The following is a 23,799-nucleotide window of genomic DNA, read 5'->3' as shown; positions in this document are numbered from 1 at the left end:
TTAGTTAATACAAGCACCGTGATATAATGTTCCTTTTAGAGCATTTGAAGTGTCATGGAACATAACTAAGTGCACCCCTGTGCTGGAAATGACCACCTTGATGTAGAAACAAATTTGGTGGAAAATCTGGGTTGAAAATTTTATTTTCTCAGATCTTCCCCAAATTCACATGGTATTTTATGGAGGTAAAATGTATTACAGGGTTGCGCATAGTTTTGTTCTCTTATGCTCCAACATCAGTGCTAGTGCTAACTGAGCTACACTGTTATACTATCAACTACCACTGTAGTAGATGGAATTTAGATTTTTGTGATGGAACAAAAATAAGTTAAGATATACAGTAGTATGGAACCATGGAGCTCACTTAGTACTTGCACTATATAGTATTGTGAGGTTCATTCAGAGACTGATCTACAGTGTGGAAGTGTCAGATTGCATACCTGAGACATTTTAATATTGTTCCAAATCGTTATTGTTCTCGAACATTACCACATCCTTCTACAGACCGGAGAAATGAGCCTCAACCACTTTTGAAAGAGTCCCATGTTGGTAAAAGTTGACAATGCTTTTATTAAAAAAAAAAAAAGACCTTCATCAACCCCCTATATGAAAGAATCCTGAAATACACACATAAATGAACAGCCCAAGACAGATCATGTTTCTAATGCATATTGGATTATGATCCCAATGCCAGCAGCGATACCTGGGATGCATCCAACCTCCATGAACTTTTAACTAAGTATGAATGCAATTTTACTTCTATAGCGTTTTTTTTTTTTTTTTTTTTTTTTTTACAACAGACATTTTCTGTTTCAGTTGTGGAACCAGGAGCTCCAGAGCAACTCCTAAATTCTCAGATCATTCTAGAGACAACTCTGAACATTTAAAGGCTCTGGCATGGAGGAATCAATGATAAACAAACAGCATATCCGAATAATCGAGTAGCTAGTGCACATACAACTCCGGCACCGGTGCAACATGGACCCTGGATGTGGCCGCGGCGGAAGAGACAAGCCAAGCCCCGATCGAGGACGTCTCCACCTCCACCACCGGCCTTCGAGATCTCGACCGAGAACCGCTTCGTCCCCCTCCGCGAGACGGAACGCGACACTGTTATTCTCGGAGATTCCATCGTCCGGCATGTCCGCGCTACCCGAGCTAAAGGTAAGGTGCACACTCGCTGTTTTCCTGGTGCTCGTGTTCTGGATGTCGCTGCGCAGGTACCCGCGATCCTGAACGAGAACTTCGGAGTGGTTGTTCTCCATGCCGGAGCAAACGACACCAGGCTGCGGCAAACGGAGATCTTAAAGTGGGACTTCAGGATCCTGGTTGAGACGGTACGCAGCACATCACCCACAACGAGGATCATTGTGTCAGGACCTCTTCCCACTTACCAGCGAGGGGCTGAGAAGTTTAGTAGACTTTTAGCACTAAATGAATGGTTACAGTCATGGTGTCGAGAACATAAACTTCTCTTTGTTAATAACTGGAACTGTTTCTGGGAGCGTCCTAGGTTCTTCCGCCCTGATGGCCTGCACCCCAGCAGAGTTGGAGCAGCAGTGCTATCAGATAACATCTCTAGGATACTTCACACCATCTGACTGGTAAGACATCAAGAAATCTTCAACTATAAGAACACGCATACTACAGACCAAATAGTTACAAGTTCACACACAGCCCAGTTTATAGAAACCGTATCTATTCCTCGGGTAGTAAAACCAAGAATTACATACACAAGATCCAGAAATAATCTTATTGCAGTTAAAACTGAAAAATGCCAGATAAGCAAACACAACAAAGTTCTAAAGTTCGGTCTTTTAAACATTAGATCACTTGCACCCAAAGCACTGATTGTAAATGAGATGATCACAGATAATAATCTCGATGCACTCTGTCTCACTGAGACCTGGATTAAACCAGGTGATTATATGGGTCTAAACGAGTCGACACCGTCAGGATATGTTTATAAGCATGAGCCCCGTCAGACTCTTCGTGGGGGGGGTTGGGTGGGTGTAGGAACCATTTATAGTGCTTCTCTTAATGTTAGTCAGAGATTAGGATTCAGCTTTAAATCATTTGAAGTGCTCGTTCTTAAAATTGCACTTTCAGAGATGCATAGAAAACTCGCTCTGGTCACCGTGTACAGACCCCCAGGACCCTACGCTGATTTTCTTCATGAGTTTGCTTGTTTTCTCTCAGACCTCTTGATCGATTTTGATAAAGTGCTGCTTGTAGGAGATTTTAATATTCATGTAGATGATGAAAACGATGCCCTAGGATTATCATTTGTCGATTTACTAAACTCTTTTGGAGTTAAACAAAACGTCACCAGACCAACCCACCGTTTTAACCACACACTAGACTTAATAATATCCCACGGAGCAGACGTCACTGATATAGATATTTTACCTCAGAATGATGACATCACAGACCATTATCTCCTACTGTACACACTACCGGTAGAGCAGATTAACCGTGTTTCACCACGGTATCGACTTGGTAGGACTATTATTCCAACCACTAAGGACAGATTCATAAATAACCTGCCTGATTTATCTCAGTTTCATATTAAACCCATAACTGCTGATCATCTTGATGAGATGGCGAACAACATAGACCTTATCCTCACTAGCACTTTAGACACTGTTGCCCCCATCCGGTTAAAAAAGGTTCGAGAACAAGCACCTGCACCTTGGTATAATAGTCATACGCATGCCCTAAAGAGAACAACACGTAATCTGGAGAGAAAATGGAGGAAAACTAAATTGGAGGTATTTAGAATTGCGTATAAAGACAGTATGCTTAGCTACAGACAGGCGCTAAAAGCTGCTAGAGCTAAACACCTGAGCAAACTTATAGAAAATAACAAAAACAATCCCAGGTTCCTTCTCAGTACAGTCGCTAAATTAACAACAAATCAGGGATCTGAAAAATGTGTTCCATCACAGTTTAGTAGTAAAGACTTTATGAATTTCTTCACTGAAAAAATAGATAACATTCGAAAAACAATTGTGGCAGTTCAACCTCTGACAGCATCTCCCGACACAATCGTACTTACAACCCCACAACTACACTGTTTTACATGTATAGGACAGGAAGAGCTGTATGATGCTATTATGAAAGCTAAATCAACAACATGTCAGTTAGATCCAATTCCCACTAAACTACTGAAGGAAGTGTTATATACAGCTGGTGAGCCTCTTCTCAATATTATTAACTCCTCACTATCGTTAGGTCACGTCCCTAAATCCCTCAAGTTAGCAGTTATTAAGCCCCTCATTAAAAAACCTAATCTGGATCCAAGCACGCTATCGAATTACAGACCAATTTCAAATCTCCCATTTATGTCTAAGATTTTAGAAAAGATTGTCGCTGCCCAGTTATGTAACCACTTGCAGGAGAACAATATCTTTGAAGAGTTTCAGTCAGGTTTTAGGCCCCATCATAGCACAGAAACTGCTCTAGTTAAAATCACTAACGACCTGTTTTTAGCTTCAGACCAAGGCTACATCTCCCTATTAGTTTTACTAGATCTTAGTGCTGCGTTCGACACTATAGATCATGATCTTCTCCTCGATCGCTTACAGAATTACATCGGTATTCAGGGACAGGCATTAAGCTGGTTTAAATCCTACCTGTCCAATCGTTACCATTTCGTAGATTTAAATGGAGAGCTATCCAGGATAATGCTAGTAAATTATGGCGTGCCACAAGGGTCAGTTCTAGGACCCCTGCTTTTCACAATATACATGCTTCCATTAGGAAATATTATTAGAAGGCATGGAATTAGCTTCCATTGTTATGCTGATGATACCCAGCTATATATTTCATCCAAACCAGGCGATACAGCTCAATTAGCTCGCATAACTGAGTGTTCTGTTAGTTCAGAATGCGGCAGCAAGAGTTCTTACTAGGTCAAGAAAACACGATATAACCCCAATCTTATCGTCCCTACATTGGCTTCCTATTAAGTTTCGAATAGACTACAAACTACTGCTACTCACTTATAAAGCACTAAATGGTTTGGCTCCCATGTATCTATCCAGTCTTTTAACACGCTACAATCCGTCACGCTCCCTGAGATCTCAAAACTCTGGGCTTCTAGTAGTTCCTAGAATAGCAAAGTCCACTAAAGGCGGTAGAGCATTTTCACATTTAGCTCCTAAACTCTGGAATAGTCTTCCTGACAGTGTTCGGGGTTCAGACACACTCTCCCAGTTTAAGTGTAGATTAAAAACATATCTTTTTAGCAAAGCCTACACATAACACACATCACACACATCACATCACAACCTTGTGCTCCAGAACATCTGATCACATGCACATTATCAACTTGTGCTGTTAATATCATGAACAGCAGCTACGCTAATTCCTCTCCACTGCTTCTCTTTCTCTCCCCATCCCGAGGCATCCTGAGGTTTGGCCAGCTCCAGTCACGTCCCACCTCGTGAAGATTATGGACCTATGGATGATCATGGAGAAGTAGATGCCGAGTGTTTAAAGGCCCTGGCATGGAGAAGCTGATGCTGGATCTATGATGATCACAAATTGTTCTGTATTGTTGAAAGATTTATGACCAAACTCTTGATGTCACCCATATGAGGATGGGTTCCCCTTTGAGTCTGGTTCCTCTCAAGGTTTCTTCCTCATATCATCCAAGGGAGTTTTTCCTTGCCACTGTCGCCACGGCTTGCTCATCAGGGACAAACGCACACCATTCACCTTCACTGTTGTTTTCTGTAAAGCTGCTTTGAGACAATGTCTGTTGTGAAAAGCGCTATACAAATAAACTTGACTTGACTTGGCTAGTGCAGTCGTTCTTGAAGTGTGGGGCATTGCCCTCTAGTGGAAAATGAAGACATGACAGGTGGGGTGCAAGATTTTAACAGCAAGATTTTCTTTTTTTGTGTTCTTCATTAATCTTCATATATAATTTTCTCTATTAAAAATAAAGTTCATACACTCAGCAACCACAAACAAACAAATCATTAATGCAACCATCACTTAAAGTATTTTACACAGCTACACTTTTATTTTCTCTATTTTTGAACTTGTTTAGAACTTGATATTTTGAATCTTGATGTATTACCATTTTTGGGGTGATGGAGAACAGGTGGGGGAAAAAATAAATTCAACCTCTTTTCGTGAACGGCATTGAACGTGATACAAGCTAAAGCAACACCAGAAAATCCTTTAAAGCCGATAAATACACTATACATGCAACTCGCTTTGCTCCGGTTTTTGTCGTTTTGTCGCCATGCTCGTAATTACATTACAAATAAATGATGAACGCTGGCAATAGTTTAAATCTGCCATTAAAGCTGTGCTGCATTCATTCATTTAAGTAAAAATTCCAATTAATTCCCAATGCATACTTACTATTTACTCTGCTTGGTCATCTTTGAGATGAATGTGAATGCTGACTGCACCCCAGGGACCTCCTCACCTTCTCTCTACCTGACTTTACTGACACTCTTGTGGCTGAATGAATCTCCATAAAATCTAGTAGAACATCTTTCCAGAAGAGTGGAGCTTACTATAGCAGCAAATGGGGTCTAATTAGGGGATGGATGTCTTTATGATCAAGTGGTAACCTTCAGCCTGTTTTCTTGCACTAGTCAAATTAAAATTAAATTCAGACCTGCGTTTATGATAGAATTTTTTTAATTAAAATATTATATCAGGTTTTGTGTGTATTTTAACGACTCAGCATCTTTCAGTTCTCAGAGCTGAGCACCAACCTGGGAGCTGTAGACGTCTTTTTCTCAGCCTTACGCATCCTTCAGGAACAAACTGAAGCTTCACAATGAGATACATTTCATTTCCGATGAAGTTTATCTTTTAAACATGATCTGTGAATGGTCATGATTTCTGTGGAGGTTCTGCATTACTCGATTGCACATGTAGCATTGTGTCCATAACGTTTGCAGAACTTGTCCACGTGGAGTTTTTCTTTCAGGAATCATCAGCTTGTATCCCCTCTGTGTGTACATGGTACGCTCCATCTCTCTGTGTGTGAGTGTGTGTTTATGTGTAAGACACCAATCAAAGCTTGAACCCTGAATGGAGAGCGACGATTCCTCCGCTGAGATTAGTGTACTGCGCTCGCAAGAAACCCACGTCCTCGATCATTTCTTTAAATGTTTCCTGTTCAAAATAAATAAAAGCAGAAAAAAATAAGAAATATTTTAAAATATGAATTTCTAATGCAGCAGCTTTTTTGTGCAGGATTCAGCATGTGGACACGTGAAGTCTCTGGAGACTGGTGGAGGCTCGCACATGTCTGGCCTTCAGAGTCAGCCCAGACTTTTTATTCATTCACTTATGTAGAAGTAGAAGTACATGAATATACACACACACCAACAAATCATGCATCCATAGGATTATCCATCCAACATATAAACAAATTCATCAATAAAACTATCCATCAAGCCATAAAAAACATCTGTCCATCCACCCATCCTTTCAACAAAACAGATCCATCTAAACAAACCATCCATGCAACAAACCATCTATCTATCCACCCATCAAACAAACCAACCAACCAACCAATCATCCATACAACAGCCAAACCATCCATTCATCAAACCACCCACTCTTCACTCCATCCATCCAGCAAACCAACCATCCATCCAACAGGTAAACCATTCATCCATGAAAGAAACCATTCCTCCCCCTCCATTCCTCCATTAAACAAACTAACCAACCAACCAACTGAGCATCCATTCATCAAACAGGCAAACCATCCATCCAATAAACCACCCATCCATCCATCAAACAAATCACACACCCATCCACCAATCCACCAATCCACCCATCTGAAAACACTGAACTAGAGAACAATGATTTTCCATGAGGAATATTCAGTATCAGGCTGTAGCAGTCCTGCACAGTTACCTGGTCTGGAAACTTGCGGATGCTCTCCACCAGATACTGATACGACTTCCAGTCTCCTGCAATCACCTCACCTAGAACTGGAATCATCTGGAAACTGTAGGCATCATAGAGCCTGTGGAACATCACCACCAACATCATTAATACGGTGTAACTGACACTCAAACCAACCAGACACACAACGAGTGACACCAAAACCTGGGGGAGTGACAACTGACCTGGAAAGAAGAGGATTCGACACTTTACTGAACTCTAAACACAGGAAGCGGCCACCTGGTCTGAGCACACGCAGAGCTTCCTGAAGGGCCTACACACACACACACACACACACACACACACACACACACACACACACAGAATTAGACTACAGCTTCATAGAGAAATAAAGTAGTTATTAATGGAAATGGTCTTTACTTGCTCAATGTGAGTGACGTTCCGGATGCCGAACGCGATGGTGTAAAGGTCAAACTTATCGTCGTCGAATGGAAGCTCCTCTGCGTCACCCACCACCCACGACAAACCTGCACACAACACACACACACACACACACACACACACACACACACACAACACAATACACACAAATATCATTAAATAGGTGCTGGTCAGCTTGTAGGTGTTTAAATAGGGGCTTGTAACCTACAGAACAACAAAAAGATACAGCAACACAACTACTACACAACACAAGAGAATAGAACTACTACACAACACAAGAGAATAGAACTACTACACAACACAAGAGAATAGAACTACTACACAACACAAGAGAATAGAACTACTACACAACACAAGAGAATAGAACTACTAACCAACACAAGAGAATAGAACTACTACACAACACAACATAGAATAACCACTTTACAACTACACAACATGATAGAATCAAACGACACAATAATTAAACAGTACTACAAAAAACAGTCGTTCGGGACGTAACTCGTTCGTAAGGTGGGAAACATCTGTACTATGATTTATAATTTTTAATGTTCCTCTTATCATTTTAATCACAAGACTCTTTATTCAATCAACTCAGTTTAGGTGAAAAGACTCGAATGTGACTCTCAGCACACTGATTTATTAATAGAATGATATTAATGACTTAAACACTGATTGATTTCTATTAAAATTATCCACACGTCCAAAACCTTCTTTTCAACTACTTTTAACAAAAAATAGTGTAAATGAGGTCACGTGTGATGTGGCGAGTTCGAGTCTGGAGTTTCTTCATCATTTGTTCCTCTCCAAATGTTCTGCTTGATGTTGAACTGATGCTGAACTGTATGTTGGTGATCAGTAGATACACCGTGCGCCGATCAGAACACGTGTAAAACAGAGAGTGCGCTCGATCCTGATTGGTGACTCGCTGCGTGTTTCACCGGTTACGTTTTTATCCTCGTAAATAAAAAGTGACTGATTTCACTAAATGTAGTTGAGTAAAAAGTCAAATATTTGACTTTGAAATGTAGTGAAGTTACAGTCAAAATCTCCCCAAATAAAAGTAGTTAAGTAAAATACAGATACATAAAAACTACTTAAGTACAGCAACGAATTACTGCAATTTTATCTTTATCACAACCTAATTTTTACTGTGTATTCGGCATAAGAGTGTGCATCATCGCAGCGTCATGATGGACGATCGCATTCGCTTTTACTTTGATCAGGGACTCAAATTTCTGACGCCAACCTGTTCTTCATGATATACACCAGGAACAGGTAGAAGGTTTTTACAACGAATTCACGAGAAAACAATGTCGCAATATCGAGAAAACAACTTTTGTTATGTCGAGAAAATTTTGTCGCGATCACAAGAAAAAAAGAAAGAAATTATAATCCATGGCGTCTCAGCACACCGTAACTTTATTTCCGTCGGTTAGCACTTTCCAAAGAGCTCTCAGAAGGTCCATCAGCAAAATCACAAGTTCACAGTTGCATGAAAGGACACAAAGTCCCCCAAAGTCCCCCAAAGTCCCAAAGTTTACAATAGAACATAGAAAACATACTGAATGTTTAAACTGAACAAAAGTACCATTTCAATAGAGGGAGGGAGGGGGGGGGGGGGGATGGGGGAAGGGATGGATGGATGGATGGTTTGTTTGATAAACGAAAATAAATAAGCAAATACACAATATGAACTCGGTCTGATGTAACAGCCGTTCAAGTTGTTACAGTGACACGGTACCTGAGGTGACTCCAGCGTTCTCCGCCCGCTCTTTCCCCACCTTCAGCATTTCTTTATTGATGTCACACACCACCGCATGAGATTCTGGAAGCTCCACTCTCTCCGAGCCGTAACCGCTGGAGATGTCCTGCCACGAAGGTGTCTGATTGGCCCGCGCTCTCTGACGCAGCTGTCTGTCACGCACCAAACGCGTGTAATTCAGGAAGCGGAACGAGATGTCGCCTACACAGAACACACACGTTAATATTCAGTCTTATTCTATTTTCACTTTTTTAAGCCATGACAAATATTTCACTCATTTTTTATTTTTTATAGTTTGATACGGCATATGGGTTAAATGTGTGTACCGGTGCCTCCAGCCGTGTCCAGCAGGCGTAACCCAGGCTGAGGATTCATCACACGCAGAAGTGTGTCCTTCCACAGCCGATGGATGCCCAGACTCATCGCGTCGTTCATCACGTCATACTTCTGAGCCACGCTTTCAAACACTTTATACACTGAGGGAAACACACACACACACACACACACACACACACACACACACACACACACACACACGTACTGCATATGACATCATTTTACTCAGTGACCTGTTTCATTCATACTGAGCAGCTAAGGTGTTAAGGGCCTTGCTCAGGGGCCCATGAGTGCAGCTTTGTAGGGCTGGTATTTAAACACACAACATTCTGATCCTTAAGTTCTTAACCACTAAACCCTCCCTACCCTACCCTACCGCTTACTCCACCCACTAACCCCCTGACTAACGCTTACTCCAGCCACTAACCCCCTGGTTAACACTTACCCCACCCACTAACCCCCTGGCTAACACTTACCCCACCCACTAACCCCCTGGCTAAAACTTACCCCACCCACTGAACCCCTGGCTAACACTTACCCCACCCACTGAACCCCTGGCTAACACTTACCCCACCCACTAACCCCCTGTCTAACACTTACCCCACCCACTGAACCCCCTGGCTAACACTTACCCCACCCACTGAACCCCTGGCTAACACTTACCCCACCCACTGAACCCCTGGCTAACACTTACCCCACCCACTGAACCCCTGTCTAACACTTACCCCACCCACTGAACCCCCTGGCTAACACTTACCCCACACACAGAGTCAGAATCTGTAAATAAAAATGTAATAAGGTATTAAATGCTGCTGTCTACTAGTTGTTTCAGATGTACTGCAGTGTGTACGGAGCAGCTGCCATGTACACAAACATTATCGATAAAGGGAATGTAAAATACTAAAGTTCTAAAATTCCGACTCGAGTCCATGTTTATAATTTAAACTTAATCTAGGGATGCTGCAGTGGCATGATGTGGCCACTAGATGGACTCGTTTCCTTAAATATAAATTAATAGTATGTTGTAGAACCGCCGTGATGTGAATCAGAGAGCATGAAAGTGGTGAAAGGTCTCACACCTAGACTTTTATTTATCACCTTATACCATGGTCACTTTCCAGCAATAACAAGTTGTTCCACTTCAGTTTTATGGAAAAATCTCCCGTTAGCATGAAGAACGGCTTTACACGCTCTCAGCATCCTGACACTTCGTTTCTCCAAACATTCAGCTGAAATACTTCACCGTGTCTCTTAGAAAACTTGGAAAAGATGTTCTGCACTAGTTGGTGATTTTTTTCTTGTGATCCAGTTCATCCCAGAGCAGTTCAGTAGGATTCAGATGTGGTGACTGAGCAGGTCGTTCCATGATCTGTTTTTTCTCTCGCCCTGTCTATCTATCTTTCTATCAGTCTGTTTTGACAGTCTGTCTCCTTTTCTCTCTTTCTCTCTTTCTCTCTATCAGTCTGTCTCCCTCTCTCTCTCTCTCTCTCTCTCTCTCTCTATCAGTCTGTCTCCCTCTCTCTCTCTCTCTCTCTCTCTCTCTCTCTCTCTCTCTCTCTCTCTCACCTCTTTCTGCTTTCTCCTCCTCTGTCACCGCCTCGAACCCGAAATGGACGCTTTTCCCTCCCGACGCTGAGGTGTAGCTCCGCCATGTCCACCCTCCTGCCGAGTTCGGGGAGAAGGTAACGCGGTCTCCACACACGTACTTGCGGGTCGGAGCCGCGCACTGAAACGCTCCCCTCATGACAACTCTAAAGGACGCCGCCATCTTTGATCTGGACTGATTGCGTCTGACGTCATAAACGCGCGACGGGCGCTCGAACGCTGATAATCAAAGAGCGCCGCTTTGTGGCTGAGTACTGAGAGACTGATCAGTAACCTGGGATCAGATCTGATCTTTAGATTTATTTCACGTCATAGTATATTTAGCACATCAATTCAAAATTATTAAACAAACAAACAAATAAAAACAACCAAACAAAAAAACAAGACAGATTTTAAATTACAGGAAAAATCTAATATAATTCATCTTATATTAATATAAATGTAAATCCAAACGGTAGTTTATATCAGGAAAAACAGAACCTGTGCGCCGTTATACTGATGATCTTGTTTGTGAGCAATGACAATAGGACTCGTCATTCTGATGGGAATGAGATGTTCCTTGGGCAAAGGCTTATTTTTGACAGATGAACAAAGGTTTTAAGAAAAGCAGGGTTTTGAGAAATGCACTTACTGGTCTGTAAATATTAAGGATGATAATATGAGAAGCGCTCCAAAGCGACTGAGAAAAACTGTAATCTTTAAAGGGTAAAACAGTGTCTAGTCCGAGCTCAGAGCTGTTAAAGTATCAGTCAGTCCACTTGCACTGGAGCTGGAAACTAAACCCAAAGGATGCACACACAGTGCCAGACCAGAGGCTATGAGCTTCCCTTACTTTTTATCCCCATTAGCCTTCTGTAAAAAAAAAAAAAAGATAAATAAACTAAAGGACTTTAGGCATGCAAAGTGTTTCATCTGGTTAGATATGTTTGTGGTCAGTGTCTCATTTTTTAAAAATGGTTGAATTTAATCAGAAGTAAAACCACTGACATGCTCAGAGTTCAGTTCTCACCCTTCTGTCACTCTCAGCTTGTGTTCAAAAAGCTTTAATGAGGGAACCGAACTCTGCACTCAGGTCCAGTTTCGGTTTCATCTGAATGGCAGCGTTTGTGGTCCTGATGAGACCTGATCCTCCAGAAGAGAAGAGAATCACAGAGTGTGAAACAACACCCTTCCCTCGGGTTTAAAGTCCTTTCATACCGAATCTGCTCCAGCTGAAGTCTTTGTCAGGCTGTAAGACGAGACGATGGGACCTCCTTGACTCGGCCGTCTCGCACCGAGGGGGCTCTCTTCATCTCATGTTCTTCACTACATTAACACTGGAGGTTCAAGAGTGTGAAGGTCTCGCTGGCTTTTCAGGGCTTTCTGCAGTGTGGGATCTGAAACGAGAGAGAAAAGACAGAGACTGCAGACTGAGTGGAAAAGGAGAAACACATATATAGATGAATGAGATGTAGATGTGTTGGAATGAATGAGTGGTGTGAAAGTGGGTCAAATTAACAACTTTTTCATGAAAACGATTGTAAAGAAATGATAATAAATAAAGAATAAAGAATAAATAAAAAAAAGAGTTTTTATTAGGCCAACCAGCTCTTCGGAAGAGGAATCAATCATAAAACTTCCATCTTCATTGTCCAAATGCAGACAGCAAAAATAAATAAATAAATAAAACAAATTAATGTTCTGGACCAGTCAGCAGTACTGAATCTCGTGTACTCAGTACTCGTGTCGGTCTGCATTTGCACACAGCAGCTTATTTTGCTACTGTTACTGTTTTCGGTTTTGTTATCGTCACACTTCATTACATTTCATACAATTTGACGATTTTGCACTATTTTTAACTACCACTTGATCTTTATGTAATGCATATATACAGGTGCATCTCAATCAATTAAACATCATTGAAACGTTTATTTATTTCTGTAATTCAATTCAAAAAGTGAAACTGGTATATTGTATACACTGGCGATCAAAATTAGAGAACAATTTATAAACAATTGAACAATTCTGTAAAAATGTCATCTTTACTGCTAAACAGTTGAAGAAGTTTTTGTCCTGTCTATACCATGCTACCAGAACACCTTTTCCACAAAAAAAAACCCAACAACATTATTTTGCAGAAAACACACTGATTAAAATTAGAGGACAACAATGACTGTAGCATGGAAAAAGATTACAACAAAATTTTCTGAAGGTTACAACAGTCAGCAATTAGTAGGAAGTGTCCAGGCCTCTGCTCTGAATGACTTCAGCACATTTGCGGCCACAGGACAGCACTAGTCTCTCACACTGCTCTGGTGGGATTTTGGTCCACTCTTCTTCCAGTCTCCTCCACAGTTCGGTGACTGTAGTGGGTTTCTTGGCCATAACTTTGTCACCAAGGATTTTCCAGAGGTTCTCTATTGGGTTGAGATCAGGACTCTGGGCAGGCCATGTCATTATTTCAATGTTTTCAGTTTCAAGAAACTGCTTTACCTGTTTTGCTGTGTGACATGGAGCGCAGTCTCCTGCTGCAGAAAACATGCCCCAAACCATGACACTTCCTCCTCCACTATTCACTGACTTCTTTACACACTTTGGGTTCAGTCTTTCTCCAGTTGGTCGCCGAACATAATGTTTCCCATCGGACCCAAATAAATTAAACTTGCTTTTATCACTGAAGTGAACTTTGGACCAGTTCTCCTCTGTCCACACAACATGCTTAATCTAGCCTTTTGATTCTTTCTGCTAATGAGAGGTTTGGTCACTGCAGAGTGGGCTTTCAGTCCAAATGCTCTTAAACGTCGAGACACTGTATGACGAGACAGATCCTTACGCTGTTCAGCGCTGAACTGGTGAGCAATTCCAGCTGCAGTGTGGAAACGATTGCCCATTGAGATCCTCTGCAGTATCCTGTCCTCTCTTGTATTTGTCTTCCGTGGCCGACCAGCCTTCTAGGCGGACTTAAATGAGTTTGTGATGTTGTAAAGATTCAATATTCTTGAAATCAGATTTGGAACGACCAACTTGTCTTGCTATGGCTGATAGGGTCATCCCTTTGGCCTTCATCTGGACAACCTGCTGCCGGAGGCTTTCAGTCACTTTAGAACGGCCCACCATCTTGCAGAGTCAGTGAAACTGGAAGGTAGGCTGCCAGTTAAATAAGGGTTGACAGATAATAAAGGAAATTAGCACCAGGTACCAGATTAACCCCAATAACTGGGAGGTATCTGAAAGTGTTCTCTAATATTGATCAGTGTGTTTTCTGCAAAATAATGTTTTTTTTTAAATGCCTTAGTTATTTTGTGGAAAAGGTGTTCTGGTAGCATGGTATAGACAGGACAAAAACTCCTTCAACTGTTGAGCAGTGAAGATGACATTATTTCAGAATTGTTCAATTGTTTATAAATTGTTCTCTAATTTTGATTGCCAGTGTAGATTCATCACACACACACACACACACACACACTGATATATTTCAAGTGTTTATTTTGATCATTATGGCTTACAGCTAATGAAAACCCAAAATTCAGTATCTTAAAAAAAATTGAAAATTGTGAAGTTCTATATTGGAGACTCGTAGTGTCACAGTCTGATCAGCTCATTAAATCCAAACACCTGCAAAGGTCTTCTGAGTCTTTAAATGGTGTCTCAGTCTGGTTCAGGTTCCACAATCATGGGGGAAGACGTAAGAAGACGATCATTGACACCCTGCACATGGAGGTTTTAACACAAAAGGTCCTCGCTAAAGAAGCTGCTGTTCACAGACTGCTGTATCCAAGCACATTCATGAAAAGTTGAATGAAAGGAAAAATGTGGTAGAAAAATGTGAAACGGAGCCCATTCAAGAATTTGGGGAGATTGACAAAGAGTGGACTGCAGCTGGAGTCAGTGCTTCAAGAGCCTCCACACACAGATGTCTCAATGAGCTACAACTGACACATTCCTTGTGTCAAACAACTCCTATACCAGAGACATCAGAGGTGTCTTACCTGGGCAAAGGACAACAAGGACTGGACTGTTCAATGGGCCAAAGTCGTCTTTTCAGATTAAAGAAAATTTGCATTTCATTTGGAAAACAAGGTCCCAGAGTCTGGAGAAAGAGAGGAGAGGAACAGAATTCAAGCTGCTTGAGGTCCAGTGTAAAGTTTGCAGAGTCAGTGGTGGTTTGGGGAGTCGTGTCTTCTGCTGGTGTTGGTCCACTGTGTTTTTTCAAGTCCAAGGTCAGAACAGCCGTCTACCAGGAAGTTTTAGAGCACTTCATGCTTCCCTCTGCTGACCAGCTTTATGGAGATGCTGATTAGATTTTCCAGCAGGATTTGGCACCTGCCCACACTGCCAAAAGTACTAATACCTGGTATCGTATCCATGTGCTTGATTGGCCAGCAAACTCACCCGACTGTATACAGTGGTCCTGCGGAACTTATGGGAGTTCTGAAAATTGAAGAATTTTGGGCGCAGCCCCTCAGCCCCTGTGGTACCTAAGTGAATTCATCTAGACATTGTCACTTTAATACTAATACTAATAGAGTGTTTTAAAAAATGTTTGTTAGTGAAAACACAGTTTAAAATGTTAATCCTAACGTTCCTGATGATTTGTTTCCGCTGAAGATTTTCACGAATTTTAAGGTAATCTGCAATTAGTTAGGTTCCAAATGAGAACCCGTGAATTTTCGAGGGTTGACTGTATAATGACTGTATAATGTTTGTGACAAGTAAAATCTTGAATCTTGAATCCTAATCTTCTGTCATTTATTACTATTTTTAGATTGTTTTATAGACGTGTTTTATTTTGACTGACAGACTGATCCAATGAAGAAATTGTGATATTAGAGATTGAGATAAATGAAGTATATGATACAGATATACAGCAATCAGGCATAACATTATAACCACCTGCCTAATATTGTGTTGGTCCCTCTTTTGCTGCTTTACAGTCGTGACCCATCAAACATTAACACCATGAACTTCTTCAGCAGTTTGAGCTACAGAAACTCGTCTGTTGGATCGGACCACACGGACCAGCCCTCGCTCTCCACGTGCATCAATGAGCCTCGGCCGCCCACATTCCCTGTTGCGGGTTCACCACTGTTTCTTCCTTGGAGCACTTTTGATAGATACTGACCACTGCAGACCAGGAACATTTCACAAGAGCTGCAGTTTTGGAGATGCTCCGACCCAGTCGTCTAGACGTCACAACTCGTCAAACTCATTTGCCCATTTTTCCTGCTTCTAACATCAACTTTGAGGACAAAATGTTCACTTGCTGCCTAATAAATAAATCCACCCACTAACAGGTGCCATGATGAACAGATGTGATCATGACCTGTAACTGTATAATTTCACGTGTTGTCCTGCTGCAACCTGATTGGCTGATTGGATCATTGCACTTGAATGAGCAGGTGCACTGGTGTTCCTATTAAAATTATGCAGAATTCTGTATGTATTAATAAGGAAAATGTGACTTAAAGAATGTGTTTCATGTTGTGTTAATTTTTTTTGTGTTTAGTGTTGTGTATGTGTGTGTCTGTAGGTGTGTGTGTGTGCGAGTGTACGCATATGTGCTGATGAGTTGATAGACTGGATCAGCTACATGCTGAAAAATGTCTCACACACGTGACACATCAATACACTCTTTGTTTGGACTGTGACTGCGAGTCATTTCACAAGCATTCAGGAAAACACGAGTTCACTTTCAGAAACAAATCACTTTTTGCCCACACACACACACACACACACACACACACACACACACACACACACACACACACACACACACACACACACACAACCCATATTGCTGAACTTGTGGTGATCAAGTATTTTATAGTGGGAGTATAAAAACATATTTAGACCCACTGAAAAAGGAGTGGCCTATAAATCTGTCAGTAACTAGGAAAGAGGTGTGGCCTATATGTCCAAGTGCCAATAAAGGAGGTATGGTCCTGTATAAGTACCAGGAAAGTGGGCGGGGCTATGTTTTTGTCATGTAAGAAATAGGTCTGCTTTAGAGAATTGGGGTTTGTCGTTTATGACTGTTAGTACCAGGTAATTAGGCATAGACTTGCATCTGTCTGGTACAAAGATTAAGGCATGTCCTCTGTACCTGTCAGTCATGATGAAGGGGTGTGGCCTATTTAAATATAAGTACCAGTAAAGAAAGCATGCCCTTGCATCTGTCCTGGACAGCGAAGGAGGTGTGACATTTGTACCTGTCAGTTTTAGTAAAAGGATCATGGCCTATGTGTCTGTAAGTAAGAGGAAAGTAGACAGGGACATGCATCTGTCATGTATGAAGAAGGTGTGTCCTCTACCTGTCAATCCTCGTGAAATGGGTGTGGCATATATGACTGTAAGTACCAGGTAATTAGGCATGGACTAGCATCTGTCGTCTACAGAAAAGGAGGTATGTCCTATGAACCTGTCAGTCCTAGTGAAGGGAGTGTGGCCTATACAGTGAGGAAAATAAGTATTTGAACACCCTGCTATTTTGCAAGTTCTCCCACTTAGAAATCATGGAGGGGTCTGAAATTGTCATTGTAGGTGCATGTCCACTGTGAGAGACATAATTAAAAAAAAAATACAGTGCAGTCACCCTGTCCCATGTGCAGAAAAACACCCCCAAAGCATGATGCTACCACCCCCATGCTTCACAGTAGGGATGGTGTTCTTGGGATGTACTCATCATTCTTCTTCCTCCAAACACGTTTAGTGGAATTATGACCCAAAAGTTCTATTTTGGTCTCATCTGACCACATGAATTTCTCCCATGACTCCTCTGGATCATCCAAATTGTCATTGGCAAACTTATGACGTGCCTGGACACGTGCTGGTTTAAGCAGGGGAACCTTCCGTGCCATGCATGATTTCAAACCATGACGTCTTAGTGTATTACCAACAGTAACCTTGGAAACGGTGGTCCCAGCTCTTTTCAGGTCATTGACCAGCTCCTCCCGTGTAGTTCTGGGCTGATTTCTCACCTTCCTTAGGATCATTGAGACCCCACGAGGTGAGATCTTGCATGAAGCCCCAGTCTAAGGGAGATTGACAGTCATGTTTAGCTTCTTCCATTTTCTAATGATTGCTCCAACAGTGGACCTTTTTTCACCAAGCTGCTTGGCAATTTCCCCGTAGCCCTTTCCAGCCTTGTGGAGGTGTACAATTTTGTCTCTAGTGTCTTTGGACAGCTCTTTGGTCTTGGCCATGTTAGTAGTTGGATTCTTACTGATTGTATGGGGTGGACAGGTGTCTTTATGCAGCGAACGACTTTAAACAGGTGCATCTAATTTAGGATAATAAATGTAGTGGAGGTGGACATTTTAAAGGCAGACTAACAGGTCTTTGAGGGTCAGAATTCTAGCTGATAGACAGGTGTTCAAATACTTATTTGCAGCTGTATCATACAAATAAATAGTTTAAAAATCATACATTGTGATTTTTTTTTAGATCATGTCTCTCACAGTGGACATGCACCTACGATGACAATTTCAGACCCCTCCATGATTTCTAAGTGGGAGAACTTGCAAAATAGCAGGGTGTTCAAATACTTATTTTCCACACTGTGTGTGCATACCAGTAGTGTAGGCGTGGTCTTGCATCTGTCCTGGAGAGTGAAGCAGGTGTGGCATTTATTGTACAGTCCTCTGTACCTGTTAATACAATAAAAGGAGGTGTGGCCTCTATGCTTAAAAGTAACAGCAAAGTAGGAATGGCCTTGCATCTGTCCTGCACAGAGAAGGCATTTGTACCTGTTAGTCTTGGTTAAGGGTGTGTGGCCTATATGCCAGTCAGTCCCAGTAAAGGGGGTGCGGTTTTCCAATTATCCTGTAAAGTGAAGGAGGTGTGGCAGCTGTATGGTTGTTCTAATTAAGTAGATGTGTCTTCTGTACCTGTCAGTCCTCTTAAAATCGATGTGGCGTCTATGTGTATAAGTAGGAGTAAAAGAGGCGTGGGCTCACAACATTCTGCATACTGCAGGTGTACCAGTAAAGAGGTGTGGCCTTGAACTGTCTCATTCATAAACATGAGACTATAGTATCAATAAAAGTGCATTCATGCATATTATCCATTACCTCTCTCTCTCTCTCTCTCTCTCTCTCTCTCTCTCTCTCTATCTCTCTCTCTTTCTCTCCCTCTCTCTCTCACACACACACACACACACACACACACACACACACACACACACACACACACACACACACACACACACACACACACACACAGAGTCCTAATTACCGTGTCCCCAGTATGCTTTTGCATTTGCTTTTAGTAGGCATGATTTTTGTCCCCACAATGTGAGGTAGGTGTGTGAACAGAGCACAGCTCCATGAACTGATGAATATGAATACACACACACACACACACACACACACACACACACACACAAAAACACTCTGAATAGTATCTCATGGCACGTTTGTCCTTTCGACATGGGAAGACGATTGCACGTCATGCGATAAATTGTAAAAATGCTGTTGCTAGGCAACAAGGAAGTATAGACCCCCTAGCTATAAATGGACCTAGTATAATAGTTTAGCTAGCTAGACCATAATGTAACTCTTTTACACTGACAACCTTGAGTGACATTGTGGTGTATGAACGTGACAAGACAAAACATTTGCTGTTACATGAACTGGTGTATTATTAATGTATTACAATTCTTCTTCAGCTGCCAAAGTTATTAACATCAAACATAATCAATATTTATTATTTACCTGAGATTTCTAAAAAATAATGATGACAATTGAAATGTCTAGAAAGCCATTGAGCCTCCTAAACTCATTTAGCTAATGGACATTAACAGCTCATTACTTAGATATTGGGCTTAAAGTCATTTGTTTGGTATTTAATAAGAACTGAATTGAAACTAAATCATTTTAAAACTCGGGACACCTATTTAACATCCTGTCCATGATGATGGAGTGAATATATCTCCACCAATTTAGTGTGGCAGTGATGGACAATAAAACAGAAAAACGAGTATCAACTTCACCTTTTCTCGCTGCTCACCTCTCATATGTGATTCTTTCTCGAACTGTGACCTGAACTCTATTGAACATGAATGAATGTAAATGCTGACTGAACCCCAGGCCTTCTCACCTCACCTACATCAGCAAATAACTGAACTAACACCCTTGTGGCTGAATGAATCTCCATAAAGTTTAATAGCACATCTTCCCAGAAGAGTGGAGCTTATTATAAGAGCAAACGGGAACTACATTCGGTATGAATAGATGAGAGTAAATGTGGAATGGGATGTTCAGACCAACCTTATGCTCAGGTGTCCACAAACCTTTGTCCATGCAGCATATAATAATACTAGAATAAAGTAAAGGTCGGTTACATGGACCTTTCTGTGGACAAAATACAACAAATAAACGTTAATTCAATGTAACTCTTAAATAAATAAATAAAAAGTTTATATTCCCACCTGAACGATAAAACTACCCCCCCCCCCCCTTCCCCCCAAAGGACACGGTATCCTATGCATTTTAAATCCTTCTTTCCATTTTCATGAATAAATTGGCAACACAGAGGACAAACCAGAAACGACAGGCACTTGTAAGAAACATGCATATTTATTTGGCAGTCTGAACACATTAAATAAAAACTAGAAACGTACTTTACTTATACAAAAGATAGATTATGTCCAATTCTGAAGTCCAAAATAACTTACTGTATAAATTAAAAATCTCACTATTTACAATTCAACCACAATGACATTGTTTTTTTTTTTCTTTCTCTTTTTTTCTTTCCCAAACGTCCCTGAAAGTTGTGGATCTGCTGCGTGGCTGTGTGGAGCTGTGCTGTGCTGTGATTGTGACTGTGTGTGTGTGTGTGTGTGTGTGTGTGTGTATGGGTTGGTTGGGGGGGGGGGGTTTAGGGGGACGTGCAGGACGTTATCGTCTGCCATTAATGTGACCTTGATGAATAGGAGCTGTCACTATTGGTTTTTTTGGTTCATGTCGTTCTTTTCTCTCTCTCTCTCTCTCTCTCTCTCTCTCTCTCTCTCTCATTCTCTCTCTCTCTTTCTTTCTGAGCTTTTGTATGCATGAGTTTCTCCATGACTCGGATTTATTCATGCGGTAATTATGACAGGCGGGACCGCGGCATTCGCTCGTCTGGGGGATCTGAGATCTGAGCAGGAAGAGAGGACAAGAGAAAAGCGAGTCCTTTACTGGAAGTCTGAGGTCACACACACACACACACACACACACACACACACACACACACACACACACACAAGGCCCTATTTTATCCCCCGATTCACTATAATGGTCTGGTCTGTTACGCTTTCTTCTTCCACACTCAAACGGAACGGTCACATGACTTGGGTTGTGTCTTTAGAAAGACTGGAACAAACAAAACTGCAAAGAATGTAAAGTTTGAGATAAAAAAAAAACAAAACAAAAAAACAAGTACTCAGATAGCCACAGATACAAAGCTGGTGTGAGTAACCACAGAAAAGAAAAATCCCACAGAGTCGAAGCTTTGAAGCAAACACAAAACAAAATACAAAAAAAAACGTGTAAAATAAGTGCCACATAAATCAAAATGGTCACGTGTAGGCGTGTGCTGATTATTAATAAGGAATGATTTTACATTTTGGCATGTGAAGTTTTTCAAGCATGCGGTTAATGTTAGCTACACAACAAACCCTAATGTCGAGTTTGGTAGAGTCCAACTTTCCACAAAGTCCCCACAGTGCAGGTAATAGTGACCTGAAAGTGTTACATCAGCACACACCTTACTCTCTTTAACAAATAATAATAAAAAAAAAGATCAAAAGAAATTACAGTACAATTAAAAGGCAATTACATATTAAATAAAAGCATAGAAAAAAACAACAAACAAACAAAATGCAATGTTGGTAGGAATAACCGGAACGTTCACACGCCGAGCCAAGATCGGACAGGGTCGGTTGGAGAGGTATAGCTGTGAGAGCGCTGAAAGATTTCAGTAGGAAGTGCTGCATTATAAAGAAGTTTAAAAAAAAAAAAGGAATGGAATGGAATTGGTCAAAACAGCTGAGATTATTATGTTGAGATGATAACGTCATTAAAATGCCTTTACAGTACAATTTGATGTTAGGATTTTTTATTTTTTGCAGTTTTATTCAAATTATGGATGTGGTGAAGGAAGTCATGCAGGTAGTTGGTTTGGAAGAGGCAGATGTAGAGGATGGGGGGGTTATGGAGACGAATGATCCGCTGTGGCGACCCCTAATGAAAGCAGCTGAAGAAGATTCAAATAAGTGCCTGAAATGTTCTACAAACCTTGCAATATATATATATATATATATATATATATATATATATATATATATATATATATATATATATATATATATATATATATATATTACAATGGAGATGCATTACAATGACATCATCGTAACATGAAAATATCGTAAGTCGAGACATGGCCTAGCCTACCGAGGAGTGATCAGTGAATGAAAGAATCAAGAATGATCAGTATTGGGTAGTACAGTATATACATTTTTTTTTCAAATAATTTAACACATTACAGTACATAATTTAGCAAAACAAAGCAATTTACGCTACCGTAAAGTATAAACTTTACAGTATATGTTTGTGGCAGTGTGTGCGTAGACACGTGCTAGTTCGCGAGTGGAGGGTGGAGCAGGACGTGCTGTTTCATTGTCTGGCGGCGATAATAAAAAGGAGAGAGACAAGAGCTAAAATTGGGCTTTAAAACACCAATAACTCAAAAAGAAAAAAATCCGCGCTCTAACCTAGAGACATCTGAACTCTGTCGACAGCTGTACATCCCGGCATCGTTCCTACGTATTGTACCGCATATACGCAGGAAAAGTCAGGTGTCCCAATACTTTTGTCTGTATAGTGTATGTTCTGCATACAAGTTGTAAGAACACTGTTGCTGGGCAACTGGTTAGCATATAAGCGCATGAAGATAAAATAAGATAAGTGTAAATGGTGTAGTGAAAATGTGTGGCCTTTTCATAACAGCTAAGAATAAGACTACCAGCTTAGCATTGTTCATGCTAATATTTCGCCAAAGGTCCTGTTGAATTTAAGCTATCCAAACTATCTCGTTTTACAGAAAAATAAATAACTGGAATAGCGTTCAACACAACGTCATGGCGCATATAAAATGTCAGTCCACTCGACTCACAAAAGCAGAAACCACATTTTGGCTACGTTTGGTACAGTAGTAAGCGCTTTGGCACGTTCACAATGTTTAACGTGACTAGACAGAATTTGGTGTCCTGACCCCCGACACTACGGGTGGCAGCACTGTAGTTAACGCAAGAACAACAGCTCCGATTCTAATAAAGTCGAAGAATGTAGAGAGTCGACGTGACGTCGCAGAGCCAGGGACCAGAGGAAGGAGGAGGATGAAGAGGAGGAGAAGGAGAAAGAAAGGATTGTTTTCACAAGAATGCACCACTTTTCCTCGCTCCCACGTGCAGGCTATTAGCGCAAGACGGTGAAGCAACGAAGCTGAGAAAAAGTACAAAATGAATATTGTTGATCGTGAGCATAGTCGATTAGCCAAGACGTGTTTACTGTTTTCACTCATTTCGGTTTCCGAAGCTAGTTATAATCATTCATACTCCAGTTAGCATGAAGCTAAGAGTTCCGTTTTCACCAGAGCTTTCTCTAGTACTATAAACATTTACCTCAGATATGTTCGAACTCTGTCACAAATGAATGATTAACTTATCAGTTTAAGTATGCTATACGGCCAAAAGTTTGTGGACACCCAATCATAAAACTCTTTTTTTGAACAACCTATTCCACATT

At 41.1% G+C, this 23,799-nt stretch overlaps 3 protein-coding genes across 7 annotated transcripts in view; 1 reads left to right on the top strand and 2 right to left on the bottom strand.

Annotated features, from left to right (window-relative positions):
- The first annotated feature begins 953 nt into the window (after positions 1 to 953).
- LOC310718570 (uncharacterized protein) overlaps positions 954 to 23,799 on the top strand; it is a 219,197-nt gene continuing 196,351 nt past the window's right edge. For all 4 annotated transcript variants that reach the window (XM_083527483.1, XM_083527481.1, XM_083527480.1 and 1 more), the window contains exon 1: positions 954 to 1,604. In XM_083527483.1, coding sequence (XP_083383609.1) covers positions 990 to 1,601 — 612 coding nt within the window. In that variant the 5' untranslated portion in view covers positions 954 to 989 and the 3' untranslated portion in view covers positions 1,602 to 1,604. The remainder of the gene's footprint in view (positions 1,605 to 23,799) is intronic.
- Positions 5,817 to 11,239, bottom strand: coq5 (coenzyme Q5, methyltransferase). Its single transcript, XM_083526725.1, has 7 exons — positions 10,997 to 11,239; positions 9,421 to 9,570; positions 9,074 to 9,295; positions 7,309 to 7,415; positions 7,113 to 7,201; positions 6,898 to 7,009; positions 5,817 to 6,147 (listed from the first exon to the last, which is right to left on the bottom strand). The coding sequence occupies exons 1-7, from the start codon at positions 11,196 to 11,198 to the stop codon at positions 6,046 to 6,048; spliced, it is 984 nt and encodes a 327-aa protein (XP_083382851.1). The 5' UTR covers positions 11,199 to 11,239; the 3' UTR covers positions 5,817 to 6,045.
- kremen1 (kringle containing transmembrane protein 1) overlaps positions 20,571 to 23,799 on the bottom strand; it is a 65,891-nt gene continuing 62,662 nt past the window's right edge. For both annotated transcript variants that reach the window (XM_083527410.1, XM_083527411.1), the window contains exon 10: positions 20,571 to 23,799. This exon is cut by the window's right edge and continues 1,838 nt beyond it. The gene's annotated coding sequence lies outside the window, so the exon portion shown is untranslated.

The sequence above is a fragment of the Silurus aristotelis genome (assembly GCF_946808225.1).
Source record: "Silurus aristotelis genome assembly, chromosome: 23".
NCBI lineage: Eukaryota > Metazoa > Chordata > Actinopteri > Siluriformes > Siluridae > Silurus > Silurus aristotelis.
Note: the sequence above shows the minus strand (reverse complement) of the source record. Positions and strands in the feature narration are given on the sequence as shown.